The sequence below is a fragment of the Histoplasma capsulatum genome (genome assembly GCF_000150115.1).
Source record: "Histoplasma capsulatum G186AR genomic scaffold supercont2.1, whole genome shotgun sequence".
NCBI lineage: Eukaryota > Fungi > Ascomycota > Eurotiomycetes > Onygenales > Ajellomycetaceae > Histoplasma > Histoplasma capsulatum.
In genome coordinates this window covers 959,759-982,065 of record NW_025544801.1, presented here as the reverse complement: position 1 = coordinate 982,065, position 22,307 = coordinate 959,759, and the positions used below count along the sequence as shown (strand labels likewise).

The following is a 22,307-nucleotide window of genomic DNA, read 5'->3' as shown; positions in this document are numbered from 1 at the left end:
TGATAAGGACAATGAGGACATTTATTTGTGGGAACTCTGTACCCATTTCAGAAATACTGTACATGAAAAGGACTATGAGGAAATTTGAGAGGAGTGTCTGGTGGCATTTTGTCCGCTACTTTCAGCCGAGCGATCCCCGCAACTACGAGGAACGAAATAAGCGGCTGTGCACCACATATCTCAACATCCTTTTACCGTCGGGAATATAGCTCTCTACGCAGTACATCGTACAAAGTAAATTGCCTATTGTGCATTGGGTTTGGTCACATATTTCGCTCTTTTCTGGAGCGGACAGGCCTTTTGAAGAGTTTGCGGTTTCACACTTGGGTGATTGCCCGAGCACGAAATTTCCCAACCACTCCCTGTGAAATGAAGTTTGAGTTACTGGTCAAAAAGACTCTTTCCCATGGAGAGCTTCCCTCAATATACATATCAACCTCTTCCAGCCATTGCCTCAGTCGGAAAGACTCCTCCTTTTACCCGCCTTCTTCTCCTGAGCTCGGGTCAACCTAACGACCCACTCCATGGAAGTCTGTTAACCTATGCGTTGGATCCGGATTTCGCGCCTATACCGCCTTACGAAGCTCTTTCTTACGTTTGGGGCACGGAGGCAGAACAAGTTTCCATCCACGTCGATGGACGACCAATTGCCATAAAGCCAAACTTGGACTCAGCTCTCCGTAGCCTCAGGCTGCCAACGCAAGCGAGAAGAGTTTGGGTGGATGCACTCTGCATAGATCAGTCAAATATAGAAGAACGGTCAAGACAAGTAAGGTATATACGATTTGTATACAAATATGCTACGCGAGTCGTCGTATGGCTCGGATGCTGGACTCCCGGCGTGGAGATGGCTTTTGAGCTTGCAGAGCGACTGGCAGTGGTGCGGGAGCGCTGCGGTGCAGACAAAGCTGCTTTGCAAAAAGCTGTTGTTGAACTGGCAGCAGGAGCTCCAGAGGCGTTCGATCACCTCAACCAGTTGTTTGATCGACCGTATTTCCTCCGGAATTGGTGCATCCAGGAGGTTGTTGCAAGCAGGTGGGCTATAGCGAGGTGTGAGGGACTGGAAATGAATTTCTTTGACCTCATTGCCACAACCCCATATATATATGTGAAGCGGGACCAGATACTGCTCGGAATGCCATTTGAATTCTGGAATATGATATTCATGGTCCGGCAACCTTCAAGCGAACTTCGCCGTGGAGCCGTCGAAGGATCATTGGGTTCTCTGACATTGCTGCTCGCAACAACGCGAGATTTTAAGGTTACCGATCCACGGGACAAGGTGTTTTCAATATTGGGGATATCCGATGAAGGCTTAGAGCCAACTATGGCTTTCACGCAAACAATGTCGACCTCGGACCAGAACCCGGCACTTATGCTGTACCGCAGAATTGCAATCGGCATAGCAAAGCGTGTTAATAACCTCGGCCCGGATGTCGACATCCTCAGACACAAGGTGTTGCGGCCTGATTATAATAAGAATTTGCTTGAGGTATACAGAGATCTTACCAGATTTTTAATCAGGAAGAGCCCTAGGGTTCTTACTGTGTTGTCGCATGTGCAGCACACGGATGACCCAGCTCAGAGCGACTTCCCATCCTGGATTCCGAAATGGTTTCAACCCCGCCAGTGCAGTGTCTTCGACGCAGGTTGCTTTCTTGCTGGGTTTTGTGACGGCCATTTTCGTTATTTTGCAGAGGCTGAAGATATGCCGCTTTCAAAGGAGCCTCTAAGGCCGAACTCACTCCAGTTACGCGGCTTCCATGTGGATAGAGTTAAATCTGTCAGCGAGGTATTAGAATACAGACTCACTGGCTCATTTCCCTTTCAAGGCTTGTGGGATCAAATGTTCAGCTTCCCGATAGACCAAGCCCAGATGGCTGTGTACCATGACAAAACCCCTCTGGTAATGGCCTTCTGCCTTACATTGCTTGCGGCCCCATTGGGAGCGGCAATTGGGGATATTAATCAGCTGATGGGGGATAAGGATGGCTTAACAAAAGAGAGGTTTATGCAGCAGGGCAAAGCGGACGCTGCTGCGTACCTTCTATCCAACATCCTTATAGCCGATAACCTTTCAATAACATACGGCCCTCAGAAGGACATTCTCCTTGACCACCTTTGCAGCCTTGCGACTGTGGATGCTGGTGAAGGAGGAGCTGATGCTGATCGATTCGAGCATGGTGTGAGATCTGTATGTTTCCATCGCCGCTTCTATATTACAGAGAAGGATTATTTAGGTATCGGCCCTCAGATGATGCGTCCTGGTGATGAAGTCTGTGTGCTTTTTGGAGGCCGGGTTCCATTTATCTTACGTCGTATGCCGGACCACCATCTCTTCATCGGAGACACATATATCCACGAGCATGATGTTATGTGGGGGAAGATAACTGAGGGCATTAAACGTCGCAGAGAAACTGATTTCCCTGTATTCCTATATGAAATGAAATGAGAAAACGTGTACATGAAACATTGTGCATTGCATATCGGACAATGCTGCTATTCCCATTCCGGATTTGAGAAAACTTGTAGGCTTTGCGTGCTCATCTCTACTAGTAAAATGGGAATGTTATCTCTCATAAACAGTGTGCTAAATGTCTATATCAATATACCTAGATATAAATAATATTAGTAAATACTATATTTTGACAAGTGTGGTTGAGCCACTCTTCACAAAACCTTGAGAAGATATCAATCACATAGCAATTGATGTTGCCATATATTCAAATTGTGAGACAGAGTCTGTTTACTCCTTCAGTCAAGAGGGGACTTTTGCCGAACCTCGGCATCTCTGACCTTGCTTGGGACATTCTCGCTCCCGAATCCCGACTTGCGCAGGGACTGGAGCTGTATTTCAGCGGAGACAGGGTGAGAGACAGTTGGTTTCTTTGTGCAATCCTAGCTGGCCCTATTTCACCATGCGCGCAATCCAAGTAAGAGAATATGTGAAGGTATGAACGGCTTGCGATATACTCAGCAATCCTACCCTTGTCCGCTGGGTGGAAGTCAATATACCTTTATCTGTTGAAAATGAATTAATAAATAAATCTAGGGCCCTCTCGACCTGACGGTCACAACGCTCCCAACTCCAACCCCTTCTGCAGACAAATACCTCATAGAAATTCACTCCGCCGGTACGAACTTCTTCGACCTCCTTCAAATCCAAGGGAAATATCAACACCAGCCGCCTTTGCCATGGATATCCGGCATGGAATTTGGCGGGACAATTCTCAGCCCGCCCACAGCTGCCAGCTCACCAAAGTTCAAAGTCGGCGATCGTGTCTTCGGAGCCTCTCAGGGCGCCTATGCCACACACATTCTTGCCCACGAATCTGCGCTGAGACCGGTGCCTGAAGGCTGGAGCTTCGAGGACGCAGCAGGCCTCTTCATCACCGCGCCGACCTCTTATGGAGGCCTCGTAACGCGGGCGAATGTGCAGAGCGGGGATTGGGTGCTTGTGCACGCCGCAGCAGGCGGGGTGGGCCTAGCTGCGGTACAGGTTGCAAAGGCCAAGGGGGCAACCGTTATCGCGACAGCGGGGTCAGACAGGAAGAGACAGATCGCCAAGTCCTTCGGGGCAGATTACACGATTGACTACAAGGATTCTAAGTGGCCGGATGCTGTGAAGAAATTATGTGCGGAGAAACGGACGGGGAATGGCAAGGCTGGCGTCGATATTGTGTATGACCCTGTGGGGATGATTGATCAGAGTCTCAAGTGCGTAGCCTGGAACGCGCGGCTGTTGGTGATTGGGTTTGCAGCGGGAAAGATCGAGGAAGTTGCGCTGAATCGGGTATTGTTGAAGAACGTTAGTATCATGGGGTTGCATTGGGGCCAGTATGTAAATTTCGAGAAGGACACAGTGGGAGTGGTTTGGGATGGCATCTTTGAGTTGATTAGGCAGCGCAAGTTTAGGGGGACGAGCTTCACGGATCAAAGCTTCGTCGGTCTGGAGAGTGTCCCAAAGGCGCTACAGGCGCTAGGCGGACGAGAGACTTGGGGGAAGGTCGTCGTAAAGATACCCGATGAGAGCGAAGGGACGTCAAGCAAATTGTGATTTGGGAAGATCTTGATGGGTTTATCAATGTGGATGTTAGGACTACATTGATGTATATACGAATAGACTTATTTAATAGGGACCCATTCGGAAGCTAACACGAGAATGAAATATATTTTATTGATCAGAATTGGTAATAGCGACAATACTACCAACTGTGGTTAGAATGCTGAGTTGATAACATCTAGAAGTTTTATTCGGAATGTAGGACGCAAGGAGTCATGCTCATCTGTGGAAAAGCCATCTCTACTCGGAAGATGAGAGAAAGCCCAGAAAACATGAACTATGAGGGTTCTTTTAAAAGGTGGTTTGCTTTCGCAATGCAAGCAAAGACAGAACATGCCAGGAGAGAACAGCAAAAAGCGTCTGAGGAAGCAAAAATAATATCCTCTCTGGACATGAATGCATGGTGCTTGAATCCAAAATCCAGCTCCAACCAACATGCACACAAGACGTGTAAGGTATGTTGATTGTCCTTCGCTGTGTGAAGGGTTCGTGATCTCAACGAAAATTGGAGGAACAGCTGGATATTCGGGTATTGCTCTTGTTCTGACATACGACAACCCTTCCCTTCGACGTGATGTGGGTGCGCCTGGGAGTGGAAGCAGACAAGGCGGACCAGACCCTTGAAGATGTTCTCACTCCCACAGGCAATATGAATCCCGCAGATATGGCACGAAAAGAAGACGAACGGAAATAGGGATAGGTCTTCTGCCCCCTACGCGAAATCATTTTTTAACCCCCAGCTCCCACAAAAGATTTTGATCTTGTTTCTCGTATCCCGGTGAACCAGCATTGAGGCCGGCATAGATATGTTCATTCCGGTCGACGATGATTCAACCCAAAATGTTTTCCGGTTGCCTGAAAAGCTAGCGTTACCGACTTTGATAGACCGCGGAGTTTCGCCTTGCCACTGCGCGCTTATGCCTCCAGGACAAGTTTCGCCATCAGAATCAGGTATGGGTTATGCAACTTGGCAGCAGTAGTAATTGGCGCTTTTGTGGGGAAGAAGGGTCAGGCGATCTTCGAGAAGCATTCTCGAATTCCGCAGCGTCAGGGATGGCAGGTTTCGACATGCTAGCGATGCTGTGCCGTGTGCTGTGTGGCATGCTGCGTGTGGAGACCAAGGAGAGCGAGGGATTTTTGGCAGTGCGAGATTGTGGGTATTCTGTTTGCTCTGCCACTGCCATCGTTTCAACTTCCTGATCAAGAGCGGTGCACAGATGGAGTACGCCTGCTGCTCGCCGAGACCACCGACTGTAATGACTGCAATAGAGAGAAGAAGCGACCTGGACAAGTCAGGTGACCGATGATGTTTGGAATAGTATCTATCAACCGTGCGGATGGATTACCTCGACCGCGATGAAGGAGACTGCCATGCGTCCAGTGTCACTGTGAAGGGGCAGACAGGGCAGAATAGACCCGCGGGTTGTGGGTGATTCATCCAGGTTTAGTTAGTTCACTAACGACAAGATTTCACTTTAGCAACTCTTTAGGGACACTGTAGCATGAGGCTGTGCGCCATGCCACGCCCCCGAAGCGGAGGGCCAATTGGCCCCGGCAAAGAACTTTCTTTCTTCTCGCACTTCGGGCCATGACAGATGATGGGGAACACGAATGGCATAGTTAATGGAAACCGCCATATGATTATCGACTGGTGCAATCAGTCTTTGCCCGTATTTCCAGGCGTTCCTTGGGGCCAACACGCGACCGATCTCCGAGGCAGTGTTGATTGTGTTGGATGAAGAAGCAATTCGACCCTGAGATCAAGTGTTCAGGCGCATCTGAGGATTCAGCGGAAGTTCCCCTTCGTTTCATTACGAGAACAACCCGAGAGTGCGCCTTTTCCTTCTAGCAACGGAACTAATCTCCACTATCCTCACCACCAACTTCCCAGAAGTTGGCCCCTTTGTTCTCTTTATTGTTTAAAACCCACACGTTTCTCGCAATCTTGAAACCTCAATTACGATATCTCCGACCCAGTAACAGATACATAACTTGGACATACGTTTAAAAAAAATTTCCCGTGGTATAGTTATCTTGTCCCTATCCATTGCGATCACTCTCCTTCGTTTGAAGCCATGAAATTTTCGTACGGCCTTGCGCTTTGCACGCTCCTGTCGTTCTCCTCCACAGTCGCGCCGCGCAATATCATTTCAACGGACGTCGATGTATCAGCCCTTGCTGTTCCAAACGCTTTTGACCCATCCCTCATCGCTGCCCGGTCCAAGTTCTCTGACCTACAAAAACGCAGAGGGGGTGGAGGAGGTGGAAGGGGTGGTGGGGGCGGAGGCGGAAGGTCTGGCGGGGGAAGGGGAGGCCGCAGTGGTGGGGGAGGACCCAAGGGTGGTGGAGGGGCTGCGGGAGGCCGGGGAAGCTCAAGTTCGCCTGGTGCCCGCGCTTCAAGGTATGTACCTATTCATTCAAAATTCTTTTTGCCAGGCTTTGCTCAATCCGGATATTTGCTGACCCTCCTTCCTCTGAGCAGTAATCTCGGCGGTTCTTCGCGATCTGGCTCTGGAACTCCTCGCTCGTTTGGCGGAGGCGGATTCTATGCCGGTGGCGCCTCAGTCCCCTACACAGCTGGCAAGGCTTCGCGGAAAGGGCTTCTTCCGTTCGCCTTCCTCCCACTCGCCGCCCTCGCATTCTTTCCCGGTTTGTGGCTCTTTGGTGCCCACGCCTATCACATCGGCTATTTTGACTATCGCAACACCTCTGAGCCCAACGCCAACACGACTCGGATCCCCATTGAATGTCTCTGCCAACAATTCAGCGTCTGCGGCTGCGAGAAGAACGATAATGCGACTTATATCGATCAGCTGCTCAGTCCGAAGGATCAATATGGCATGCCGGAGAATACCACGACAGTTAGAGTTGTCCCGAAAGATGATGGATCGACGACTATATATGTGAATGGCACCTTGGCAAATGGAACGACGAATCCGGACCCTTCCATCCAGGAAGACAGTGGTGTCGTCGTTGCCCCTCCTATGTTATCGAGACTGGGCGGGTATTGGGTTATGTCTTCGTTGGTTATTGCAGCTGTTATGTTGATATGATTGTGATGACTTGTTTTTTTTTTTTTTTTTTTTTACTTCCTTTTTGCCTGTCCTCAATTCCTCGTCTTTGTTTATTGATTTCTGCGGTTTTTTGGGACGATACCCTATTTGTTTCGCGACTGTCATTTATACATAGACCTGCGCTCGATCTGGTTTGGTTTATTGCCATGCACAGTACCTACTTGTACGATATCTCGGCTGGTTCGCGTCGAGTTTTGCGATGGTTGCGGTTTCTGTTTTGGAGGACATTTGTTGATTTGTTACTTTCTCTTTGCTTGCCGAGTCCCCTTCTTGTATTCTAGTATTACTATTCTATTACGATTCATACTGTACCATATGACGTCATGGCAATTTGGTGTCTATTCTCTACCCGAAACCTGATAGCTGATCCGACTCAATCGGTCCGTTGGCAGGTAAAGCTTAGCTGACCTTAACTTACGAACTGTCCGGATGGGTTATTGGGAAGAAATTAATTGTGTATGGTGACAAAGCATTGAAGATCAAAGAAGGATAGGACAATGTAAAATAATAGGAGGGCAAGGATTTTTCCGGATAATGAATGTCTCAGAATGAATGAGCGGAACTTCATTTCCCGAAATGAAAAGTACAATAATACAGATCCAGGAAGTCAATAGTTAAAGTCCAGACAAATACACTACATACGTACATCACCAATGGGTTTACTCCGGCCCTGATTCCTTGTAGGTAGCTTCATATCTACACGGAGAGAAATACTTGGTTAGCAAGTCCATACAAAGTAAAATAACAAGGAAAACAAAGTGGAAAAGAAGGAGAGAAGAGAAATAAGGCACAGGAGATATAATCAAAAAAGTGGAAGGCAAAAAGACAGGCAACACACCTTTTCCCTCTAAATCCCCACAGACCCCAATTTCCACAGGAGACATCATGCGGATCCATATCATTCAAATCCCACCTAAGGCTCCGGAATTTATTCTCCCCGGGCTCCAGTAACATATCAACCTCCCCGCCACATTTCTCCATCACCCAATCCATATCCCTCTGCATATCCCACTCCGAGTATCCGGTGCACAGAATCGGCACTTTGGTCTGCAGCAGATGCGGCAGGGTCTCTTCCCACTCGTGTGAGCTGGCCGGATGCCCCAGACCCGGGTGGAACAGCATGAAGCAGTCAAAGTAAGGGTCGTACGGCTGGAACATGTTTGCCTGATGCATTGTATGGAAGTAATCGACGTACGTGGTTATCTTCATCAAGGAGTGCAGGCGGTCTTCGACGATGCCGCCGAACGGGTTTGAGGGGGTGCGTTCGGGAAGCGGGAATTCGTCATCCCGATTCGCCATGCTCTCTGGGCCGATAAAGATGAGATTTATGAGTGCGCGCGGGAAGAGGTAGGAGAGTTGTAGCCAGACGTCGCGGGGAAGTGAAGATTCGGCGCGTGCGCCTAGAATAAAGATGCGGACGGGGGGTGCTTTCACACGGAGGCCAGCCATTTTTGACCCCTCACCGGTTCTGGGCGGATGGAGTGTATAGCGGAGTGCTGAGAGTGCCAATTAGTAATTTTATTCTTGAAAGAACTCGTGCTCACCGCTGAACACGTATTTCATTTTGTTGATAAGCTGGCTGGCTAGCCTCGGATGTACATACCGCTCAAACTTTTTAATCCCTCTGGGGTCAATCGGCCTCCTTTCCGAATATTATATGGGCTAAGCTCATGCAGCACACTTGCAATGGTGACAGGGTACGTGAGCAATCTTGTTACCTGCCTCATGTGTCTATCATTGTTAATAGCATCGAACTGCCTGGTGTACAAAAACGTATCCCAATTTGTCATATTCACTATAGAGTCATCCTCCTGTAGGCCGGGGTAGTTAAACTCTGAGAAGAACCGGCGAGACCGCAGGTCATGATCATCCTCATTTATTTGTCGGATGGTTTCGCATACTTCCAGGTGTGCTTCAAAATCATCCATCCAATGGCCCTCGGAGCAATATATCGGTACGCCGCAGTCCGGGCACTCGAATTGAGAGTGTGCTGGTGGTTGGCTATCGCTGCTGGCTTCGGGGGACTTTCTCGATTCGGAGTCATGAGGAGATGTAGGAACGCGCGTCTGTCGATGACTTGGGTGTGGGCAGAAAGCATTCTGCTTTATGAAGGCTGCACGCTGGCGGATTTCGGGAGAGGGGGAGTTGGTAAATGAGTGGAAGAGGTTGTCAGGCTTTAATAGGGGTTTTGCATTGTACGCTGCGGAAGGGTCTGCCGCAGCCACTTGACTGACTGACGACGATACGGATCTTGCTATGATAGTTCCAGTGTTGATATTACTAGGCCGTGATACTGAGCATGCTTGACGGTGAAAACTGGATGCCTGCGTGTTTGGTCGGTGATATCGTCGTTTGAGGTGGGGTAGGGTCCGCGCTCGGATTGAAGAAATATGTGGCCGAAATCCCAGTCGGAGAGCTTGTGCACATTTTTGACAAGTGAACTCCATTATTATTGGGAATTATGGCCGGTTGTATGTTGGGATATTTGTGTTGACTAGCTGCTGAGGAGGGTATCGTTGGAAAAAAATATCTTGGAAGCAATTGAACATCACGTGGTTAGAATCTTTGTATGGATCTATTTCGTTGATAATCATCATATCTCATCAATTGAATTTCTATATTATTGAAGACTATAATAATCCTGAAGAACACAAAAAATATATAAGTGTACACATCAAAGAACAACTAATTCTAGGCTCGATATACTAGAAGCCTTAATAAAGCATAACAAAGTAGTACATCTGGGCTGGAGGGACAAAACAAAACATAAAATATAACGAGGGAAAAAAAAGAAAAATTACCGGTAAAACCTGGTAACAACGCCCTAAAATATATCCTCGCAGACAGACCAGTCACCAGCATCTCTACACCGCCAATACCGACCGTTGTAAACCCAGTACTCCTCACCCGTGATCTCACATTTGCCCCTAGTAAACCACTTTGGCTCAAACTCCTCGCCTTTGGCCTCCCGTTCTCGTCGCTTCGCCCTCTGCTTCTCCTCGACACGATGTTTCTCCGTTGCTGCAAAATCATACTCGCCATCTTCCATAGCACGTTGGTCCGGGCGAAGCCGCGTGTCGGTTGGGGGGAGGTGATGTTTCAGGTTATCGGGGATGGCATTCAACGTGATTACAAAAGGTGTTAAGTTGAATGGGATACCGGTTGGTCGCGTGTTGCATTGCCAAACAAGGAATGCCTGCGTTGATCCTTGCTGACGAGGAAGGTCCTCACTTGGCGGTGTGACCGAATCTTGGTATCCTGGAGTGTGTCTGGCGTAGACCTTGTCGTTCCAACGACCACCAATGCTCCATTTCGTGAATCCCTCCTTATCCATCACTTTGCCGGAAACATGGTAGGCGGAGGAAGCTTTCCAGCCTCGTGGTTTGAAGTCAAGCATACAGACTTCACCAGTGGCCCAATTTTTGATTTCCATAGGCCCATAGTTGTCCACGGTAGGGTTGCCAGTAATAATACCAACAACCGACGACGTAACCTTTTTCCACGTATAGAGCTCCTCACCACCACTGACCGGACGTAGTCTCAAAAACCATGTACCAAGAGGGTTGATATCGAATGACTTGCCGTAAAACTTTGATTTTACAGCAGATTCACCCTACAGTGAAGTCAGTATTCGGACAAAAATAATTGACACGTAGTAATGATAATAGTATTTTTAAGGAGGGAAAATACATACGTAGTAATCCCATTTCGGAGACTCAGCCCAGGCGGCGCCAATAGGAGGATGATGGCTGACTTGTTCAATAAAGAATCTATAGCCTTTGTCTGGCCTCACATATTCGAACGTTTCCCCAAGCAGTGGGTTGAAAGGCTTCGCAACACGGCCAATTGTGGATGCATATTCACTCGCTGCAAAGGCAGCGACATAAACCATACGTTCCATTGAGTCTTGGAGATCCGCAGCGTGGTCCAGCAGGTCTGTGTATTCCATGTCTTCCGCTACACGTTGGAGTAGCGATGTTGGTTCATTAAAGGAGACTGGGAGTGTCATTTTGGTCATGTCCTTGCCAATCATTGATTTCAGGATAGCCTGAGGTAGAGCGTTAGCAGATAGTTAGTAGTTGAGGAGAGAATACTTAATCAAACCTACCCATAAAGAAATCTTGGGTCTATTGTCAGCATCCATCTTAAGCCTCACTCTAACTGGGTCCTCATATCCCTTAAATGAATGGGCAATCTCCTGGTATTTCAAAGTTCGGAGATCAGAAATCGCTTCCGCTGCCTCTACTGGCTTTCCTCGTCGAACTTCAATAACTTCCACTTCGCCAGCATCTACAGCGTCAAAGAATTCTTCGTCTGCATCAGATTCAGAATCAGAAAACTTTGTTAGTTCCGTAATTATGGACCGCTTCCTCGCCAATTCCTGATCGAGACAGGGGGGAGTTTCGGAGCCTGCTTCAACGACGGCTTCCAGGGCATCTTGAATTTGGACATGCGACAGGCGTCGGCTGATAGGACGACTAGTTGAAGCCGAGGGGTGCTCAAGAACTTCCTTGAGCGCTTTCTTAGTTTTCTTTCGTTTTTCCTCAGATTCCCCAATCCTACTTTGAAGTTCTTCGTGTTCTTGGGCAACCCGAGCCATACTGTCTTCCCACATCTTGCGCGCATCTGCCTCCCGATCTAGCCGATATTGCCAATATGCGTCTCGATCCTTTGAAATTTTGAGTAAATCAGCTACGAGGGAGGTGAGATTGCTGACTCCTCGCTGGTAAGTAGTTAACGCTTGGTCTATTGAGGGCTCTGAAAGTGGGGTTTGAGGACTTGATAATTTCTCCTCCTGAAGGGCTGCGGAGACGTTGCTCAGCACCTCCAGTTGTAGTTTAACAGATTCCGCGGTGATATTGAAAGCGTCTTTGTTCGAAGGTTGCATCTCCTGGCTACTGGCATAATCCCCATAATCGTCATCTTCGAGGTCTCCTTCGACTGGGTTGCTGGTGGTGACAAGGGTTGGCAATCGGTTGGAGTCCGACGGGCTGAAGGTAGATTCGTACGGCCCAGAAGTGGAATCATCTTCACCTTGAGCGCTCTCTCTTGAAGTTTGAAGGCTCAACCTAGAGCCGGCGTGGCTTGGTATACCAAGAGATGATGAAGGTGCAAGGGTTTTTCCGTTTGGCTTTCCAACAAGGCTGCATGAGTCGCTTTGGGAATCTAACCCTTGTTTGTCAAATTGCTCCATCTTCGCTTGTCTTAGGCTTTCCGCATTTCTCGTCCGGCGTCTGTCATCTTCCTTAGCCTCGTCTTTCGCCCATTGGATTGCATTGTTCAACGCCCAGAACCACCGTTTGGCCTCAACGATGTGGTTGGCCTTGAGATGGTACTTGACTGACGATTTGCCTTGTATCTCGAATCGGGTTTTGTCCTGTGCATCCATGTGCAGAGTCGCTATCCGCATATTGATTGCCCCTCGACAAGCAGAGCCGGCATCATCTACGAATATTTAGTATAAGTATCATGGAATAGACGGGTTTGTCTGAATGGCAGTTGACTACCAAGAACATACCTTGGTGCTTGTAATAACTCATCACGCCATCCTCCAATACAAACCATCTCAGCTTATAACCGCTGGTGTAGTTTGTCCATTTCTTTAGATACCCTTTCATCTCTCGGGCATCCTTTCCTACCAGGGCTGTCTCCCCAGATCCCGGTCGCCCTCCGCTGCCTTGTCCCGCAGAGCTTCCTAAAATTGCTTTTTCCTGAATACCTCGCTGGGCTATGACGGCGGCTGGGGACTTTTTAACGATAGCACGAGTTCGATCATCCTTTGTGACGTCTTGGGGAAGTTTCCCTTTTCTATCGCGCCGGAATGGATCAGCTCCGTGCATTAAGAGAATTTGTACTAATTTCGTATCCTTCCTTCTGGCAGCCTCGTGAAGTAAAGTTCCACCCGAAATCACAGTTGTTCGATCAGTGACCAGATCCAAGCTGTTAATATCCAGCAAACCCTCAACCCTCGGTTCGACCAACAGACGTTCTAGTTTTTCGTAGTCGCCCTGGCCAATCAGGGACTTGATCTCTTTTGTCTTGCTGTCCAGAAATAGAGATCGCGACAGTTGGAGCTGCTGAAAAATCTCTGGTGTTCGCGCAAGGTCTAGTGGGATCTGGCCGTTATAGTTGGCGATGGAATCGTTAATATCCGGGCGCTCCAGAAGTTCGCGGACGATGGGGACTCGGCCCAGCTGAGCAGCCAGATGTAGTGGGGTGTTGCCATCTCGGTCACGCGCATTAATATCTAGGTCAGCACTACTAGATAAGACATACTCGACAACCTGCGGTTCAGCACACTGTATTGCAAGGTGGAGGATGCCGGTGCCCAGAGGAGGGGTTCCTTGCGCTTTGCACTCCGCACACTCCTTGATTGCTTTGAAGATGGCCGTCGTATCTCCGCTTCGTAGGATTTCGAAGAGACGAAAAGTTCGCACTGATTGTTCGATAGACATGGCTGATCTGGCCAATTCATCTCCTTTGTCGCTGGGCCTCGCGGGAAGATCAGCACTTTGATCAGGACCGTCGCTGGAACCAGTTTGCCAGGTATACAACTCGCCACAAGATCCGTGGTTGGCGCTCCGAGCGCTTGTGCTGCTGCTTAAGTGGGCACCGTCGGGCCCCACAGGTGTGACCTGCAGATTAGTCATGGAAGGCGAGTGAGAGTGGGAAAGGCGAAACGCTTTGTTGGTTGGCGAGACGGAGCTAGCCTTGGGATCCGTGGTTGAAACGCCATTCTGACCAGGGGATTCTGCGAGAGCTTCGGTCTCTTGCTGGGGATTGTCGCCCCTGGAGGTTCTGGAGGATTTATCGCGATGCAGCAGGGCAAGTGCGCGGGCACTCTTAGAACGTTTGTGGCTAGAGGAAATAAGTAGTCAGTAATTGTAGGTGATCCCTGCGACTAAGAAGCATAACGGACAAAGGAACAGCTTGTCTCCATCAGTTTCAAACCACCAATTGACCTACTGCGTAGGCATCAACCAAGCAAGGGAAAAGGGGTGAGGGTGGTATTCGGGTGACAAAGAGAACTGTTTCTCGACAATCAAGCAGTATCGTCAAAAACAGGAAATTGTTGATATGCACGTGTAACTGCTTACCTTGCCATATCCCCCATTATCCCGAGGCGGCGCTGAATAGAAAGAAATGCCACCGATTCTTCTCGGCTTCTTGAGAAAGCACCTTTCTTCAGGGTGTGGGTTGTCCGTACAGGATGGAATCAGAGGTACTATTGAAATTGGCTGACTACTATGCCAACTGGAGGAATGGTAAAGAGAAGAATCAGGAGAAACGACAAAGAGACCCTGAGATCAGAAGCAGAAGCGGGAAACTGGGACACACAGCCGATCATCTTTGTGGCGCCGATTCCTGGTGGTGGTGAATGGAGGTTATCGCTGCCCTAAATAAACCATCTGCGCCCAAAGCCAGTTGGATACTCTGTTCATAGTTTTTATTTCCCCCCTTAAATGAACTAGATAGTTTCTCAACATTAACTTTGCCACAATGGCGCAGTAAAACAACATGTGCGAAGCCCGTTGCGAGTTGACGCGGCTCCGAATATGAACGGATCTGGATTTTTGATCCCTCTGTTCTGCTTTCTCGCCATTGGCAAATGGAGAGGACATCCTGTGCAGGGATTCCCAGCTCTGTCTTACGCTTCGCACACCAGTCTGTCTGTGTGCCTCCTAATCCAACAAGCCCAGAGAAATCCGCCTCTGAATGACGTGGATTCAATAATCTAGAGACCAATAATGGGACCTGTTACTGTTAAATGTGTGGAAAATACTATTGAATCCGCAGCAGAGCTGAACCGGTAGATTCTGGCCCAAATTGAGTTGTCTCTAGGCAAATTCTGTCCTTAGACCTCTTACCAATGCCACTGGGAACAAAGCTTCAAGCTTCTTCATCCGTGTCAATGGTCGGAGTTTATTCAGGCGGCTTCCTGTCATTTATGTCTATTCAAGTTTAAATTCACATGATAATATACAATGTCCATTCACACCTAGAACCTCCGAATCGAAGACTTTTATGGCTTAACTAACTAACCCCCCTCCTTGCCCTTGCTGTCATCCACCTCCTCTATCTCTGTTCCCCGCCCACAAGCAGCACAACAGAACCAAGTTGCCTCCTAACATCCTCCCTATCAACATCGTGAGTGTCTTCCACCTCCCCCCACTTATCCGTCTGCCATGTGACCTCCAGCGTCGACGCCGCCGCCGCTTGCTCAATGCCAAACTCCCTGCGCTCCTCCGGTTGCAGGTGGCGGAATTGCTCACTCCATTCAATAACAAACCGTGCAGCAACCAACAAACTTCTGCTCGCCAAAACACCCCTTTCCAACCCAGCTAGCTCGTACGCGGGCAAACCATAGATCCATCCACGTATAACCTCCTTGGTAAGCGGCAGTTGCGGTGTGGGCATGATGCTATTCTCCTCTAGCGCAGGTCTGATCTCAATGCCCGGCCACACTTTTGCTGTTAGGAAATCGATGATCGGCCGAGCAGTTCTAATCTGGAGATCTCGCAGCGACTTCTCCGATTTCTCCTCCCCATTCAGGTCGTGTACATCTGGATCATGGATGCTCTTCTCTGGCGCCCAGCTTAGCAGCGTGTCCGTGTCTAGATATCGCATTGTGGCCTTCGTTATTTGGTTGCGGATGGTATTTTGACCGGCGGCATCTTCCACAACGATATCCTGTGCCCTTGCCGTGAGGGAGGTTAATGGAATTAAGTGCTGTTTTAGAGCTTGCTGGGCGGAGACTAGCAGGTCCCATTCGAGCGCGATGGCGTGTGCTAGATGTGGTTTTGAAGCGGGGATCGTGAGGATTTTCTTTGCTGGAGTTCGGACGGCGCGGGAGTCTAGGAAGATTTGATACCCATCTGTGCATAAATCATAAATAATTAACGTATCAGTAACATTTTCTACGCTAATCAACGATTCCGTTGTTGAGGAATAAATAAAAACAATAAAATATAAAAATAAGCTCAATTGCACGCGCATTACGCCCCTGATTTATGTTCTAGGAAACAGGAAGGATGCTTGTCTTTCTTACCATCCACCTCCTTAACATGCACATCCTTCCAAAATCGTCTTTTCAGCGGTTTCGAAGACGCCGAACCTTGTCCTGAATCTGTGACATTGCCCTGCTGTATGAGGTCTGATTGCTTCTTTCTCCGCTCAATTCGGGAGACGAATTCGGGAGACGGAGCCGGGGGCTTTGGAGGTGGCCCTCTGACGTTTATGGGATGCGCAACGGCCGCTTTTGCTGCTGATGAGTGTATATGTCGCGAGGGAATAGGCACCCTAACCCCGGTTAGACCTAAAAAGGTCCTAGTATTAAATGTGATAGGTATTCTTGGGATTGATTTCATGGTGGCAGCTTTGGAGTTGGGACGTCGAAATTCTTTACGATTAATTTGGCTGTGCAATATTTGTAATATCTGCACAGCCACACTCTGTCTGTGGCTTGCATACATTGGTGGCTTGTCTGTGGTTCTCCCAACCCTTGTTCCTCACTGGGTTTCTATCTTCTACTACATCTTGCTCACCTTTTGTGGAATCATTTGCTTTCTTGTACGTTCCTGCAGCTACAAGGTCAATCCTCCTCCTTCTCCCCACTAGCCAGCGTACGCATTCCTCTAGAAGTGCAGAGAGATTTGGTTAAGAAACGCTTGCATTTCATGAACAAGAGCTACTCAGATGGGTGGACTGAGCTTTCTAGCCATATGACCACGGATGGCTTAAGCCGAAGGATTTTTGTTAACAGTCTATCACAGACATAATCCACAAGACTTTCGCCTTCGAGCATCACAGCAGGCGTCACCCTTTCTGAACTACAATATCAGCCCCAACCGGGTGTAATCGTTTAAGAAGCAATAGTTCTCTCACACGCACAATTCACCGGTCGGATAGGGACCTCATTGCAAGTGGAAGAGGAGCATGCCAGCTGTGAACCGATATACTCACTATTTCGCGATCTCCAATTGAAGCAGTTGCTGCAATTTACAACGCAAGATCGGTCTTGAAAACCATGAGGGTGGAGTGGAAGTTTCTGAAAGCCTTCTTGTGATTCGGAACACACATACCTAGCCCTGTTCGGAGCCGCGAAAATAGGGCGAGTGCTCGTAGTCTATGGTGCTGTTCCTGATTATATCTCCATCAAAGGCTTCACTTGATCTGACCACCCCTTCACATGGACGCTCTGCTGTGACAGTTTCCAAGCATCCATAACGGTGATCCATGAGATAATTCTCGTCTTTCAATGCTCATCCTATGGACGCATCCATTTCAGGATCTACTATGAGAAAATATTACTAGAGGGGTTGAGAAACAGCGTCTGGAAGGCGGTGCGGCCGATATTGATCAACTAGTTTATTCCACAGCTGGGATAAATGCACAGAATTTGCCATTTTCTCTTGCCAGGCTTATTGACCAGGAGACCAGCTGTACACAAGACAGACACAATGAATCTCTAGGTGCTTTCTACACAACCAACTCAGTGGGCACCTGATTGGTGTAGTATTACTCTATTTGCCTCTTGACAATGAAACCTCACCACCTCAACGCAATGATTTCCCTGCCCCCAATTGAGTGCCAACTATTTCTCCCGAAATTCGGAGCTCTGCTTGTGATGAAGCCGGATATGCTATATTGAATGATCTGAGCGGAAGTGCCATTTTCGGAATCAGGTCTCTGAAAAAAAAAAAAAAAAACATTTTTTCAAGAAAAGCTACGCAACAACGGAACCTTGCGCCTTCCTCCGAAGGAAATTTTGGCGAGCTGGGGTTGTTAGCAAAGGGTTCCACAAACTTTCCCATCACAAAAAAAGGTCAACGAATAATATCTTGAGGAGGTTATGACAGACATGAATTAAGTCTCATTTTGTATGCTATGATTATCTATTGTTGTTATTTACTTATTTTTGTACAGTACAATCACTACAATGACAACCAAGGGTGTGTGTGGCTCACTGTAATGTCCAATGCCTTGCCACTGTTTGTCCACCCTCCCTGAGTGAGTCCGCATGCTCTTATAGGTTTTTTGAGAGTTCACTCCCGTTGCATTTGACATCTATACATGGGCCTTTCAAAGTCAATGACCAGACTTACTGCCCAGTTCGGAGAGTTGTTATTCTTTTCATATCAAAAGAAAGCTTGAGTTGGCAGTGATTGTTTAATCCCCTGTATGTCAATTTCTACCAATGATGGATTATCTTGACAAATCACATGACTATGATTTCATCCATGGATTCTTTGGTGGGTTGGGGCGGCCGCGCTGAAACTCCAGAAGCACCGCAAGACAAAAGATATTCTGACATAAGGTGCTTTGCCATGACTTGCCTCATTGCAAAGATATATGCAATTATTTTGGGACCAATTCTGTGGCAATTCGGGGCAAAGGGAATACTCCCAGAGCTTGGGATAGATGCTGGAACTAGTATCTGCTGCATGGAATTGTCCGTCTGTTTAAACAACAGTATTTCAATTGTTTCATGGGCACATTGGTTAAATGTGCTTGCCAGTCAACTGGCAAAGCCACCGGAAGATCGTAAGTGGATTCCTAACTTATTAAAATGCTGAACTGATGCGAACGAGCAGCTAGTAGTGTCTTTCCATTCTCCATTGACCCAATCCCCCTGAACCTTTCGCGATGAATGCAATCTTGAAATATATGCTTTTAATGTCTTATGTTGTGTCATTGACCTTGCCTCACAGCAAGGGGTTTCAGATATTTCTGTAAAAAGAGAATACAGACATTCTCTCCAATGGTGTGAGCCTTAACTTTCCAATCTGGCTGGACAGCAGGATGGTTTATTAAAAGCTGTTTATGTGTTTACCCTTTGAGTAGGTGTCAAGAAGCTATGGCACTTGGGATTCTCACATATCGCCCTCTTGTCAGGTCTCCTTTTTAATTTCTTGTATTGAAACCTGTTCCGTTCCAGTCCTCTGGATCACTGCAGCTACCCAATATAGTGAAACTAATTCTACATCTGCAGAAAATAATGCCCAATGACTGATCCCGTTTACGGAACGGGGTTAAAAAAACAGAAGGCAATGAAGCTGGAATAAGCTTGAGTAACCTGAAACACACCTGGAATATCAGAAAGCGGGTCTCGCATGGAACCAAGGTCTCGAAATCGGCTTGGACAGCCTTATGGATATGGGGAATAGTCCCTACGAATTTTTTGGTTTCGTCACTAATCCCAAACACCACCCCATGTTGATGCTTACATTAGCCTGACCTGGGCCTGCATCTCCCTCTCGAGGAGCGAATATACTAGCAACCTCGACTCGCGCAAGTCAGAGCTGCGTTTCTCTTGCCGAATGGACATCATGCCACCACGTGGAAAGATAAAGGGAACTGTCGATAAGACATGAGCGTCTAATAAACTCTCTGTTTAGCATAACGATATCAAGTGCTGGGAGCACGCTATGGTCCCGACACGCCTAAAGCAATAACTTCGCCCTTTATAGGCAAGCACATCTGCTCGTCTGCATCTGGACCACTTCTCCTGCGAGCCACTTCAACACTAGCAGACGAAGATCACGGCGTTGATTCACTGACTCTATCTAGGAGTCTGCGAAGAGGGGTCCTTGCGTCGTGTATTTTCCAATACCGGAATCCAGCTCGATTCATGGCATTGGTTTATTATTGCATGGACATCCCTGGAAGGGAACCGAGCGCAGAATATACCAAGAAACTTACTTACAATGTAACTGACAACCAACACATGGGCATACGCACGTCGCTTCACATCTCACCGATCTTCCAAGGTACCTGCAGTGTATCCGCACGCCATTAAGAACCCTGAAGTACCCCAGAAATATGGCGCCCCATGCGCGGGAAATGAAGTGTCCCGCATGATTTGTGCATTAGGGTGAATGTGTCCATTCTTTTGGGCGATCATGGGAATTATGAGATCATGCATGTCTCCAGAAAAAGAAAAGAGCATAACGGTGTCCAACGCCCTTGACACCAGGATACAGACTAAAATGATCGTGTCGTCATTCCTCTAGCGATGCTATAAAATCGTTGGCTTGATGCTTCCGAATTGTTTTCATTTCAGGGTTTCTTACGTCCACATAATATCCTCCACTATTCTGCACCCTCTGCTTTAGAACCCTGTGCTAACTAGTGACCTGCCGAACAGGCAAACTGCTTGAGCAAAGGCCTTATTTTAGAAATACGGGCTCTTGCCCGAGTGGCCGACTTTCGGTTGTAAGTGAAGCTGATACCTTGCCTGACTTTATACTATGTCTCTAGTGGAAAACTCCCTAATGATGAGCACGCTTATAAAAGGAATATTAAAAATCCCATGTGGTCGCAAATATCAACTTCTAAAGCGCAGAAGTTATTTACTTTTTGGACTATCTACTTTCAGGTTATCATGATTATAGTTTTAAACACGGCAGGAGGCTGTATATGAAAATGAGATCACGGCTACTAGAAAAGTACTTCAGCATGAAATATGCCATGTACTGGAGTTAATTCGGGAGCTGTGGAAAAGAATTATAGCACTATTATATGAAATTAAACTACAAAGCACTTTTCTAGGACATTTCCCCATCCGGTTTAGGCCACCTGTGATTTCTATCCCTTATTCCTGTCTGATTAAAACGAATAATGGATTCCTTTCCCTCTGCTCGACATCGCCACATTACATCGGCCAGGAATGTGGGTAAAAAGGGCCATAAAAGGGAACAGACAAACTCAGGAATTTGCAAATCGATTAAAGAGAATGCTCAATACATGAAATATCAACAGACGTGGGATTTTTCTGCCAGACATGCTCCTTGTAACACAACTTGGGTATTGAATGCAGTAGGATAAGAATAAAGTGAGTAATATATACTAGTATGTATATATATATCAAGAGATATAAACAAACATCAATATATCAGACAAGATAAGAAAACAGAGTTGAAATTGTTATATTCCTAACCAGAACTTTTTGAAAGAAATGTAAACATGAGGTTGAGACAAGAATCCGAGGTAGTAACTATTGAAGAAAAGACCATTATTACGTTATCGAATTTTGAAAGAAATTGAAAGAGGCATCAAGAGAATGCAGATTGAAAAATAAAATAAGATAAAACAGATAAGCTCTCAGCTGAGCATAAAATAATATTCCTTCTTTGTCTGTTCCCGTGTCATGGAGACATTAGTATTAAATCGCTCCAACCCTGAACCATGTAATTTTGGTAGTTAAATAAGAACTGAAGAGACAAAAAGGCGAAAAGACCCAAAGAAATGTGGTTCTGTTATTCCCAAAGCTCTATACTTTTGTTGTTGTCGAATTTTCTCATTGCCCAAACTGTCGTGATTTTTTGGTAAATTCGATCGTAATAACAAGAAGATTCGTGATTATCGTCATGTTTTAGAATCCGGTGATGGTCAAAAATAGTAATGAAAAAATTTGAAAAGAAAATAAGACATAGGAAGGAAGGAAGAGATAACGAAAACGAAAAGAAATAGAAACGGTATTAAAAATAAATCGAAAATTGAAGAGCAGAAATGACAACGATTTGCAAGACATTGGATGCTGATTGTGATTTCGACGATCACAAGTGCGCCGACGCCAATAAGTAACAACGAAATAGGGGTATATTTTTTGAGCCGGAAGTCGAACCAGAAAGGGAAAAAGCAAATGATCGTTGAGGACCTGGAAGCATGGCTAGGTTAATGCACCGCTTCCGACTGGGGCTGTTAACGGGACGGGTCGGTCCATCCTTGAAACGGACAAGGACGGAGTAAGAAAAAGTAAATTGCATGTCGTGCATTTGTCACGTTCCATCGTGGCTTGGACAACGAAAATCGTTGCTTCCAGATTTGGCATGCTGCATCGAAGCATGGGACAGAGTGGATGGCTCCATAAGCTAATGTAAGAGGCCAGCACAGTAGCGTGCGGGCTTGGAGTGGGGAGCTGGAGGTCTTTGTTGCAGTATCAAATTTCCGCAATACAAAGAATCGTATTTTATACGGCCAGGTCCGAAAAATTCTGCATTTTGCTGATTTTTGTGGTAAGGGCGTCAGGACATACGTAACAAAAGTCCAAAATATTATTGCTTCGAGATCCAGAACAGAGGATATTTTGCCCACGCATTCTTCTCGTCGCCTGGCTTCTCCCGCATTCGTTCGGCATCACTAGCATCTGCACCATCGCGGGTGCCCCA

At 47.2% G+C, this 22,307-nt stretch overlaps 8 protein-coding genes across 8 annotated transcripts; 4 read left to right on the top strand and 4 right to left on the bottom strand.

The window, feature by feature from the left end:
- Positions 1-406: 406 nt before the first annotated feature.
- HCBG_00297 (HET domain-containing protein) lies at positions 407-2,452 on the top strand (the record flags this gene model as incomplete). Its single annotated transcript, XM_045427347.1, has 1 exon — positions 407-2,452. One exon carries the CDS (start codon positions 407-409, stop codon positions 2,450-2,452), a length of 2,046 nt encoding a protein of 681 aa, XP_045291322.1.
- A 466-nt stretch (positions 2,453-2,918) lies between these two features.
- HCBG_00296 (alcohol dehydrogenase) lies at positions 2,919-4,057 on the top strand (the record flags this gene model as incomplete). Its single annotated transcript, XM_045427346.1, has 2 exons — positions 2,919-2,951; positions 3,053-4,057. The coding sequence occupies 2 exons, from the start codon at positions 2,919-2,921 to the stop codon at positions 4,055-4,057; spliced, it is 1,038 nt and encodes a 345-aa protein (XP_045291321.1).
- Positions 4,058-4,498: 441 nt separating this feature from the next.
- Positions 4,499-5,569, top strand: HCBG_00295 (uncharacterized protein; the record flags this gene model as incomplete). Its single annotated transcript, XM_045427345.1, has 4 exons — positions 4,499-4,518; positions 4,851-5,014; positions 5,067-5,220; positions 5,554-5,569. The coding sequence occupies 4 exons, from the start codon at positions 4,499-4,501 to the stop codon at positions 5,567-5,569; spliced, it is 354 nt and encodes a 117-aa protein (XP_045291320.1).
- An 84-nt stretch (positions 5,570-5,653) lies between these two features.
- HCBG_00294 (uncharacterized protein) lies at positions 5,654-7,457 on the top strand (the record flags this gene model as incomplete). Its single annotated transcript, XM_045427344.1, has 2 exons — positions 5,654-6,464; positions 6,546-7,457. 2 exons carry the CDS (start codon positions 6,139-6,141, stop codon positions 7,114-7,116), a joined length of 897 nt encoding a protein of 298 aa, XP_045291319.1.
- Positions 7,458-7,692: 235 nt separating this feature from the next.
- On the bottom strand, positions 7,693-9,619 carry HCBG_00293 (uncharacterized protein; the record flags this gene model as incomplete). Its single annotated transcript, XM_045427343.1, has 3 exons — positions 7,693-7,833; positions 7,976-8,633; positions 8,741-9,619. The coding sequence occupies 3 exons, from the start codon at positions 9,582-9,584 to the stop codon at positions 7,797-7,799; spliced, it is 1,539 nt and encodes a 512-aa protein (XP_045291318.1).
- A 107-nt stretch (positions 9,620-9,726) lies between these two features.
- On the bottom strand, positions 9,727-14,251 carry HCBG_00292 (oxysterol-binding protein; the record flags this gene model as incomplete). The annotated part of the gene is made up of 5 exons (XM_045427342.1): positions 9,727-10,750; positions 10,832-11,185; positions 11,246-12,582; positions 12,656-13,995; positions 14,235-14,251. 5 exons carry the CDS (start codon positions 14,249-14,251, stop codon positions 9,962-9,964), a joined length of 3,837 nt encoding a protein of 1,278 aa, XP_045291317.1.
- Positions 14,252-14,941: 690 nt separating this feature from the next.
- HCBG_00291 (ATP synthase mitochondrial F1 complex assembly factor 2) lies at positions 14,942-16,528 on the bottom strand (the record flags this gene model as incomplete). The annotated part of the gene is made up of 2 exons (XM_045427341.1): positions 14,942-16,013; positions 16,187-16,528. 2 exons carry the CDS (start codon positions 16,503-16,505, stop codon positions 15,214-15,216), a joined length of 1,119 nt encoding a protein of 372 aa, XP_045291316.1.
- Positions 16,529-18,355: 1,827 nt separating this feature from the next.
- HCBG_00290 (uncharacterized protein) lies at positions 18,356-19,465 on the bottom strand (the record flags this gene model as incomplete). The annotated part of the gene is made up of 3 exons (XM_045427340.1): positions 18,356-18,595; positions 19,225-19,330; positions 19,365-19,465. 3 exons carry the CDS (start codon positions 19,463-19,465, stop codon positions 18,356-18,358), a joined length of 447 nt encoding a protein of 148 aa, XP_045291315.1.
- Positions 19,466-22,307: the final 2,842 nt, after the last annotated feature.